The sequence below is a fragment of the Gossypium hirsutum genome, chromosome D12 (assembly GCF_007990345.1).
Source record: "Gossypium hirsutum isolate 1008001.06 chromosome D12, Gossypium_hirsutum_v2.1, whole genome shotgun sequence".
In the NCBI taxonomy this organism is placed as follows: Eukaryota; Viridiplantae; Streptophyta; class Magnoliopsida; order Malvales; family Malvaceae; genus Gossypium; species Gossypium hirsutum.
In genome coordinates, this window is record NC_053448.1 from 32690184 (window position 1) to 32701232 (window position 11049).

An 11049-nucleotide genomic window follows, 5' to 3' on the forward strand; every position below is an offset into this window, starting at 1 on the left:
TTTGTATTATGCATGAAAGTGGCATCAAGGCTTGAAATCTGAGAAACAATATTTTGTAACTAAAATTGTATCCGCCAAATTCGTTCTCTCCTTAAATCTTTACAATGAACTTTTGTGTTTTAAAGGTGTTTGGGCCCTTAAGTCTAAAAGTTTTATTTACTACTGCTATAGCAAACGCCTTTTGCTCTTTTGTAAACTTGAGATTCTGCCAATTTCGTAATTGTAAGGAAAGGCTTCAAAGTTGTAATGCACCATTCTTGGATCCTCCTTAAAGGTCAGGGATGAGGCACTACAGCCGGGAACTTATAACCTTGCACTTTTTGGATTAGTCACTAGCACATGATAGATGGAAAACATGGCCCTCTTGTGTAATCGAAAAGTAATGTGGTCACGGTTATTTGTCTAAAATAGGATCATATTGGGAGAACTGATTTTGTCCCAAAGGGATTAAGGATGTTCTATGAGGGTAACACACATATGACAAGTTGGATGAACACTAGATAAAGTAGCACGAGAAAATACATATGCCTAGTCAATTCCTATGCTAGCTCGGTATATCCTTGATGGTTTGCATTTGATTTGACGATGTGAATATATGAAAACAATGAATAAGAGTGATAGATCGCATGTCTATCCATAGTGAATGTGTTTTCTCGTCATGCATAAAAGATGACTTAGAGGTTAAATTTAACTTCTTTGAATTATTATTTAATTAAATTGCAATTAAATAATTGATGTTCGAAATAGAAATTAAATTAATTCGTCATCATAGTTTCAAATTACAAGGTAATTAAATTTATTTACTTACAGATTCTAATACGGTAAAGTCATCTTGACTTTAATGAAAATAGAATTGGATTGACAAACTGATTTAATAAAATAATTAAATTAATTAATTAATTGAATAAATGATATTTTAGGTATAGGAATGATGTTACTTGGATTGAATAAATTATATGAATTAATTTAAAGACCAAATAATACATATAATTATACTCAATACATCATGACGCCTAACTAGACCTGGTGCAAGGCAATGGGCGACAAACCCTACTCCTCAAAAAGGGTATTGCTACCACCTAACATAAAGGTAAAATAAAAAGGTGATACAATGTTGAAGAAAAAATGCGCCATCCAATTAGGCATAATCTTTGCAATAGCTTTATAATTAAAGTTGCACAAACTAATCAACCGGTTTAACTACTTGTCTTGTTGATTCCCCTAAGCAATCTCTCACTTTCAAAAAAGCCCATTACACATGTGTATAGTTTGTCTTTCACCAAAGCCCAATAATAGTGATAGAAAAGGTCATGAAAGCGATCCGAAACCGACGTCTTGTAAGACCCGATGGCAAAAACATCGTTGGTTTACAATATCTGTATGATATGAAAAGATTATTATCTTGATTGTTTTTATTTGAAAAGATTTTTTTTTGCAAAACATTGAAGATCAATCTTACATGAGTAATATATTGTTGTAATTTTAAGACCACTCATGTACAATTCCAAAACTGGGTGATGAGGAACATAATCTTCTATGGGAACACTAGCACTTAATTTTGATTGCTTCACTTTGAGTTGGATGAATAATTGAGTATCATGGAATCTTATCCTTTCTTCTCAAGCTTTTCTCCACCTTTTTTCTTAAACTATTTCTACCTTTATTGAAGTGAATCAAAATATTTCCTCCCTCACATATATATATTATCCAATCTTTATTTTACGACGACTAAATAATATGTTACTTAAAATACATGTTTAATCTTTTAAAAAAAATCTAATTCATACTCATCTACATTATATCACGACGAACACTTTAAAATTTCAAAAAAAAAAAACAATAAACATGTTCCTACACTTTATAAACGAGAATGTGAATGCTGCATCTAAGATTTCTACCCCATAAAATAAAAAATAAAATGAAAAAGCAGGAGAATTAGAACAAAAAAAGCGACTGTTTATTTTCCTAATAAAATTATATCACCATTTTATCGGTGTCCTTCCCACTCATGTAGTGGATGACGCAACTTGCACCTTTCATATCCAAAACATACTTCACTTTAACATTGGCATGCCCCCATGCCTGCACAATCTCAACCATACTATTCTTAATTAAATACTTCACCACCCCAACACATTAAGATCACCATACAAGTTATTCTTGTCCGGATCTCAATTCAGTATAACTATGCTTAAAAGTGACCATATACAACACATCAAACCAATGCAAGTAGCCCTTGAAATTGGGATCAATGTGTCACTCAAATCACACCCCAACATATCTACAAATACATACTTTGGAACCGGGTGCATGCCTAGACAGGTAGGTTGTTTACAAACGCGTTATTAAAAGCGGGACACACAACCCTGCTTCCTCACCCATAACTGGTTGGAGCAAGTTCAACTCTCCATATCGCTCCAGTACACGCATCCTACAGTCCTCAGCAGCCATCTGCCCAGTTGAAAATGCACCATGAATGGACCCTGGATAGCTCATACTGGTTGCCTCCCCCGCAAAGAATATGTTATCCACTGGCACTCTTAGCCTCTCATACAGATCATGGGACATGCCTACTGCATCATAGCTATAGGAGCCTAGTGTGTTCACATCTGTGCCCCATCGAGAAACAAGATACTGAATCTGTGGGTTCAAGATCGACATTATAATTTAGTTAGTATGATCAGAATCCTACAGAATCTGAATGATCAATTGGCAAACAGATGAGTATACACAAATTTGTAATCTGACAATATCATAATTGAATTTAGACATTGAATAATGATTCCATTTTGTATACATGCAAGATCGAAGCAACAGACTAATTTAAAACACAATTAATCAGAAGCACCCAACAAATTTAGAACACAATTATAGCTTCGAAAATTTGACTCACCGGGGCACATGCCTCTGGAAGGATCTTCTTGAGTTGCATAAAAGCAAACTCCACAGCAGCTTCATCAGACATTTTCTCAATGTCTCTGGCCAGCTGCCCAGCAGGCATATAAACGAGGACAGAATGACCTGTCGCCTTATGAAGGTTTAGAAAGTAGCTGCAATGATAAGATGTGTCAGCAACAACTCCCAAAAACTCCACATTAGGCCAAAACACCTTGTCAAAGTGCAATATAATTTTATTCTCAATTCCCACTCCAAGTTCATCAATTGCTGCTTCCTTCCATTCAGGAAGCCTTGGTTCGAACTTGATATTCTTGGCTTTTAGTACGCCTAGAGGAACAGCAACGATAACAGCATCCGCCGCAAATGTAGTACCATCTTCCACAGTAACCTTCACTCCAGTGTAACGCCTCACTATGTTTGTAACCCTAAGGACAAAGGCATTTCAACGATGGACATTACTGATAAATTCATCCACGCTAAAGGACATACAAGCCGGTGAACTATTCAAGTTAAATTACCTGTGGCTCAAGCGGATGTCAATACCTTTGGCCAGAGTGTTTATGACAGGAAGATAGCCCCTGACCATGAGTCCGTGACCACCAGGTAATAGCTCTTCCTAAAGATAGAAAATAAAAACAGAAAGTTGTAGGTACAGAAAGTCAATGTAGTTGAGGAGCATCATAGTAAATGGAAGTAGAACAAGTAAGAATTTGGCAAAATACATGAAAATGTTGTTTTTTTTTTTTTGTGGGGGGGGTTGTTAGTGAGTCAAACTAGGATCTATTCCTATTTTTTATTGAAAGATTTTCATTCATCATGTACAAAGACAACAACCCTAAATACGTTCAATAGTTCATGAACATTCTAGACCTCCATTATGCATTTGACTTCCTATAGTCTGCATAAGAAAACTCATCTCCACTATATTTAACCTTGGTGCCTCGTTGAACAAAAAGTCAGTGGGAAAAAAACATCAAAAGCAATTCAAATAAAACCTCAAATTTCTAAGTATGAAAACCTGCCTGGTCCCAGCTTTTAAGTGAGATGGTATCAGCATCCGAAGCAAACCAACCTTCCATTCTGCATACATACCACTGAAGTACCTTATGTGCAAGCCCTTCCAACCTGTAGATTAACAATTAGATTTTGAGTATTCCCGCTTTCAAAGTTGTAAAATAGGAAATGAATAAAAAGATATTGAATAACAGTCATGTTTGGTAGACCTTAATTCTGGTCTTCTTTCGAAAACAATTGAGAAAGCACTACTTATGGACATGTCTTCACTGTGCTCTTGTCTCACTTTATTCGTCTGCAATCACATAACAAAAAGTGACAGCAACAACAGATTGAGAAAGAACATCATCATGGTTCTAGGATTCTAAGAAAAAGGAAGAAAATAATTATAAGTTCTGTGCAGTAAACAATGTTAGCTACTAGAGAGATATGCCAATAAAACAATATAGAAAACTTGCCTCTTCCAAAATGCACTCAAATGTTTCTCCAACCTTAGTGACCAACTCCTGTGGAACTTGATGACCATCCATATCAAAAAGTGCATAACTGCAGCAGTAAATAAAAATCAGCAAAACTGACCATTTACAGCATGAGTAAATGAACAATATCATCATGCGTGTAAGATCATTCCTTAGGAGTGAAACTCCTTTTCTACCCAAGAAAAAGCAAGACCGCTTTTTCTTATACAGCAGACGAGAAGTTCTGACATATACAATAAAAAAAGAGGTAAAAAGTAGCAATTAACATGTTCTGACCACCATATAGAATCAAAGACTAGTCCCTTGAATAAATGTTTCTCACCTCTCCAAGTCATGGTCATACAGCACAGAGTTATCACCACTAGTCCGATAAAGTGGTAGTCCAAGTCTACTGATCAATGGTGCCAAGGGATTTTCTTTCGAAACTCCATGCAACCTGAAAGATTTGTATTTTTGGAAGTATTTAGTCAGATAAAATTCATTCACACAATTGGAGAGGATTTGCATGTACACAAGTAGAATGAAAAAAACCAGCAAGTGTACCATGAAGCACCAAGGTCAACAGGAAAACCAAATGAGTAATCAGTATGAACTCGACCTCCAATTCTGTCCCTGGATTCTAACACCGTAACCTAAAAACACAACCAAATTCTGTCAAACGCTAAGAAACAATAAAAAATAAGTCCAAATGTGCAAAGCTTCCATCTTTAATGAGACACCAAATGCTTAATGTTTGATTTGGTCAAGTGAATTCGAATCTTGAAGAAGTGACGAACATGACTTATAGGATAACGGAAAGCTCATGGCCAAATATACCGTCATGCATATATAATATAATAAAAAAGAGAAAAGCTTCATTGGATTTAGGCTCTGCTTTGTACGTAGGATGGAAAAAGTGAGAATGGGAAACTTCTCAATCTAATGATTAAACTACAAAGTAGGAAAGTGGCTATGAATCTTAATCATTTGATTAAGAAATTATCCATCCACTTTTCCATCCTTCATATCAAGCAAATAGAGAAGCCCCAAATTTAGAAGATTTAGTTACCTGAAATGAGGCTTCATGGAGAGCACGTGCGGCTGCAATTCCAGCCATTCCAGCCCCAATCACGATTACTGAAGGTGTTCTTACTGGCCTCCTCGCCCCATTTGGATAGCAAATACCTTCCAAATAGTAACCAAAAGTTTTCTTTTATTTAATTATTATTTTCAGCTTGTGCCAAATTTCAAATGAAACTTCTAATATCATGAAAATTAGCAGAAAATATAGTAAATGTTAAATAAAAAGAATGAGATCCTTATTTCATCAGCATCAACATGGCCCCAATGCTTCATAATTTGTATGCATGTATATTTAGACATGATTTCCACTATCAGCTCAATATTTTTGTACATATATCTATTGATAGCTTTTTCACTATATTCTCAAACCTTAAAATTTTTAAAGAACATTTCTTTAAATATTTTTTTCAATCTAACAAAAGCAAATCATACTGAAAAAAAAATTGTCCTTGTATACTTCAAAAAACATGACACAAAATCTTTGATACGTTTTAAATAAATAATGTTTTCTAAAAAAAAATTGAATGTTTGAATTTTTAAGCTTGCCTATTAAATAAAAAATTCCGTACATAACACATAATCACTAGTCAAACATAAATAATTTTAAGAATTAAAGAAAAAGAAAAGCTAATAATGTTAAACTAACTTAAACAACCAGTCACCTCATTTTTATTAATACAATCGCATGTTGTCAAATGAATCACGGTGTCAGATAAGCTGCATCTCCAATTAATTAAACAAAACTACCGACAAAAAAACATAAAGAGAAAGAGAAAGAAACAACGAACCTCCACGCAATTGGTGATTACTCTTGTCCGACGACTCCATGGATTAAGATCGGGATTAGGATTTAGATTTAAGATGTAAGGGAGGACTATGTTTGGAATTAGAATTAAGCAATAATAATAAAGGCTCAGTTGATTTTTTTTCGAATTTAAATAACGAAGGAGGTAATTGAGGGGAGTAATGAAGAATAAAAATTAAAAGACACGTTATAAAATGGTTGGAAGAATTCAACGAAGAGAAGCAAGTAAAACCCAGATTTCCCAACCAGCTCATGCGATTTCCTTTCTTTTTCCGATTCTATCCCTCCTCTTCGTCTTTAATCCCCGTTTTTCCAGAAAGAAACCGGCAATGATAATAAGATCTCGAGATCGAAACAAGAATTTTTAATCGCCGGAGTTTTGAGATCACGGGGGGTATATTTGGAAACCGGAGATTTCACAAAAGAGGGAGAGAGAAATGGAAATATAATTAGAAAATTCTAGAGAGCGAAGGGGCGTTTTGGATGAATCCTTGTATATGGCTTGCCTCAATTTATAGAGTTGCTTTGCCATCGTGAAAAAAAGAGCGCCAAGTATTCCCACTCGCGTAGGTGATAAGGAACTGTACGCGCTTACTTTTGAGACCACGTGGTTATATTTTAAAGGTGCTTTAAGATATTGAAATTAGTTGAACCATGACGAGAGGTATGTGTTAGCTAAACGTGTACATAAAGCGGTGAGGGTTGTGAGAATAAGGGTGTTTCAGTCATGTGATAAACGTCTCCAGCCTGCTGCGTTACTATTGTTAGGAAGGTAAAAGGAGGAAAAAAACAAAAAGTGAATGTATTCCGTGAGTTACAGGGGATGGTAAAACAGTGAAGTTTTGGAAGGATAGTTTTGGATTCCATGTATGGGTCCTTTGATTCAACATTTTGAGATCCCAATGATGTTGCAAGGCTCAGCTAACGTTTTTTATTATGTGGACTGGAAGGCTTTTGGGGATTGGAATCGTTTCGTGCCTTACTTGGACCATCAAACAACTGTAAAAATTGCTTCAGTGACTACAGATATGGACCTAAGTTTTTGGTGAGACACAGTGAATGGTATATGCACTGTAGCAGCAGCACATCACAAGCTTGTTGGTGCAAATTGGGAAATAGAATGTGATTTGGAAGTTTCAAGGCCATTAGAGGGCTAACCGTCAGGGAGCGTTTGCTGACAAATAGTAAGCAATTGAGGAGAGGCATTTCAACCTCAGATCTTTGCCCAATTTTCAGGTGTTATCCTGATACCGCTCTTCATGCTCTAAGATATTACTTTGGTGCTACAGAAGTTTGGGGTCAATTAGTTTTAAAAGATGTGAAGAACATGTTTTATGCTGGGGATTTCTAATCTTGGCTGTGAGGAAGCATTGGAAACTGCCGGAGCATCTCGGGGAGGCAGGTGGACTGAAAAATCTGTTTTGTTGTGGATTGCTTTGATATTTGGAAGCAAAGGAACTGGTTTATTTTTCAAAACAAGGAACTAAATCCAGGAGAAGTGGTGCTATGCAGTTTGTGCATGGCCAAGGGATATATTACATTTGCTAATTATATACGTATAGATGAGGTGAAATTTATTAAATTCAATTCATCAAAGTTGTCAATTTTTAAATTTGAAAAATCATTTGACTTGCGATGACTTTTTGGATGGGATCTAGACATTTCTTGATTGAGATATCTCATAGCATTCAAAGAGCTATCTCTTAGCTTCGAAACGCACTTTGAATCACTCGATTTTGAGTCCAGAGACTCAACTTATGACTGTTTTAGAGAAGACCGTGCAAGCAGAAATTTTGGATGTTATTATTACAGAAAATTACGAGTTTTGAGCTTTAATTCGAGTTTAAATCTTATTGTGTTCAACTTTAATGCTTAATTTTTATTATATATGAGCCAAATATTGTATCTAGGAGTTTTATGTTTCTTAGCTAACAAGAAAGTTTAGTTCCACCATAATGTTTGTTGTTTAGATTAACAAGAGTTTCATTCTATTTAGGAGTTGTTGTAATGGCTCGATTTTCTACATTGTCGAAAAATTCAATTTTGAACCGAATTTTTAAATAAATTATGATTAAATAGTCACATGTTGAATATGGAAATAGTAGGATTGAATCATTAACTGAAATTAAATTAGATAAATTATTAAGAATAGTAATAATGTAACACTTCGGTTCTAGTGAGTACAAGGTTTGGCGTATAATCCTAAGGTAGTATGATTGGCGGAGTAAGCTTTGCCCAAATGCATCTTTCGGCGCATAGAGCGAGTGTGTACAATTATATGGTTAAGATAATAAAGATTCATTGTCAGATGGCTATGTTAATTGGAATACGATCAATGGCCAAGTAAAATTGGTACCGAGAATATGAATTCGCGTCAGGAATAGTACGCCCGTTAACTGTGGTATTGTGCAGGTTAAGTTGCAAGGTAAACTGATTAGGAACCAACTAAATGTGAACTAGAATAGTTAAAATATAAAGGAATACTCAATTCATTCTCTCGAAAGTTATAGATTTTTTATAAGACAATTCAGTAATAATGTGACATTTGTCAAGTTCCAATAAGAACTTAGATTATAATAATAGATATTCAAGTTTTGGAAAGGGGGAGTTTTCTTCTTTTTTCTTCTAAGACAAGGTTATCTAAGGCTTGAAGAACCGAAGGCACTTCTCTAAACTAAAGTTGAGATCCTGGATTTTATGAGTAATAGCTCCATGTCAAGGTAAGTTTTATGACTTTGTATGTTATGCTATGAAATAGTAGGTCTATAAGAGCGTATGAATAGTAAGATGAAGAATTAAGGTTTCGTATAAGGGTTATATGGGTTTGTGTTGATGGTAAAGGTTACGAATGAGTTTTAATGGTGTTCTTCTAAATTATAAGTAGTGGTTACTCCAGTTCCTTGTTGGATCTGAAGTTCAAGCTGCTGTTCATAGTTGTCAAGTGAGTTTTTGCACCGAATCTTGCATGTATATTGTTCACATGAAATATCTCTGTACAAACTGATTGAACTATAAAACCGAAGCTAGAGAAGTATAGTATGATGGTCATGTAACTATATGATTAAATACATATTATGGTATGGAATCTGAGAAGTAGGTTTGGTTGTATATGTGTGTCTTAGATGTATTCTATAGGTATGATCAGTTAAGTCTAAGTTGTGGAGTTAAAGATGAAGGTGAATTATGTTAGTGCATGAAGGGTTTGTCAAAAGAGTCTATGTCTGTTCACCGCGGTGGAGTCTAAAGGGGTACATCGGGACTAAAAACACGAACTTTGATATGAATATTGAAGGAAAACCCCATGGTAATGATGCATTTTGAAAGCAACTAAAGGATAGTGATTACCCAATAGGGTTCCTTACGTGTCCCAGGACGATGATGGGTAAACCTCACATAACATGAGTTTAGGCAAATCCATATCGTAAACACATCAGGAAAGAAAGCCTTGGTGGCGTAATATGAAAGAAAGATTTTGTGGCTTAATATGAAAGAAAGCCTTTATGGTACACTCTTAAGAACCAACCTTGCGGCGAACAATGAATTAATAGCATGTGTGGCGAAAACCTGAAAGAACGACGTACATGGCGAAATCTAAAAGCAGTGCCCCTGTGGCTTATTCTAGTAAGGCTCGAAATGTCATAACCTAAAAGAATGATTCTTAGTGGATATTTACAGCTCGTTTTCCAGTAGTGTCAAAAATAGTGGTTTCGGGACCACAATTTTTACGAGTGAGACCATAAATATTATTTATTTAATATTTACGAGGTCATTAGTGTCGTATTAAAATTTGGTTTAGAAATTTTAATGTTTGGTTGGTTAATTAAAGAAAAAAGACTAAATCGTAAAACTTGTAAAAGTAATTTGCTAAAGGTTAATTGGGTTAATTGATTACAAAACATAATATAATGGTTTTATATGGCAATTTAGCCATAAAATTGTTAATGGACGTTTGTCATTAAGTTAATATATTAGATATATGTTATAATTTAATTAAAATATGATGATTAAAATAATAAAACAAAAGTTAAAATGGGTAAGCATCATCTTTACCTTATTTTCTTCACCAAAAATAGAAGGAAGAAACTCCATTAGAGAAGCTTAAGTTTCAGTCAAGCAAAAGTCTATGCATGTAAATGTTATTTTTGTTTGTTTCTCGTAAATTTTATGTTTTTGAGATCGTTGTAACTTTATCTAGCTAGCCTAAGGACTATTTTGAAATACTATCAAAGTTTATAAAGTTTTCAATTTATGTTCTTGAAATTTTCTTTATGTTTATTCTTAAGCTTGAAGTTTGATGATGGTTTTGATCTAGTTTGTAAAATGATTTTTGATTAGTTTTTATATTTAGGGATTAAACTGAAAATAAGTTAAAATAGCATGGTTTTCTTGAAAATTCTAGCTATGTGGATTGTATTTGGGTGTAAATGAATTTGGCACTTGGGTATATGGATTCATTCTGAAAATAATCTTGTTTTGGTCTTAGGGACCAAATTAAAAAAATCTAAAAGTTTGGGGAAAATGTGAAAAATTGTAAATAGGAAGTCGTATGCATTAAATTGAATATAATATAAAGTTGAAGCTAATAAATTTAAATAAACTATTTTATAGATCAAGAATAAGTAGATAATCGTGAAAAAGGGAAAGTTGCTGACTAGTCTCTGAAACCTTACTATTCTCTACAATTTAGCCTTGGTAAGTTCGTTCGGTTTAGTTTAGTATAATTTGAAATGTTATATTGATTGTGAATTGTGGTTGTTAAATATTTATGGTATAATTGAATTGTTATAAATT

General features: G+C 34.3%; 1 protein-coding gene across 1 annotated transcript; it reads right to left on the minus strand.

Annotated features, from left to right (window-relative positions):
* Positions 1–1935: 1935 nt before the first annotated feature.
* On the minus strand, positions 1936–6748 carry LOC107945473 (polyamine oxidase 2). Its single transcript, XM_016879494.2, has 10 exons — positions 6242–6748; positions 5440–5555; positions 4935–5023; positions 4714–4827; positions 4371–4458; positions 4122–4207; positions 3921–4023; positions 3417–3514; positions 2894–3323; positions 1936–2640 (listed from the first exon to the last, which is right to left on the minus strand). Exons 1-10 carry the CDS (start codon positions 6279–6281, stop codon positions 2332–2334), a joined length of 1473 nt encoding a protein of 490 aa, XP_016734983.1. The 5' UTR covers positions 6282–6748; the 3' UTR covers positions 1936–2331.
* Between the last annotated feature and the right edge of the window lie 4301 nt (positions 6749–11049).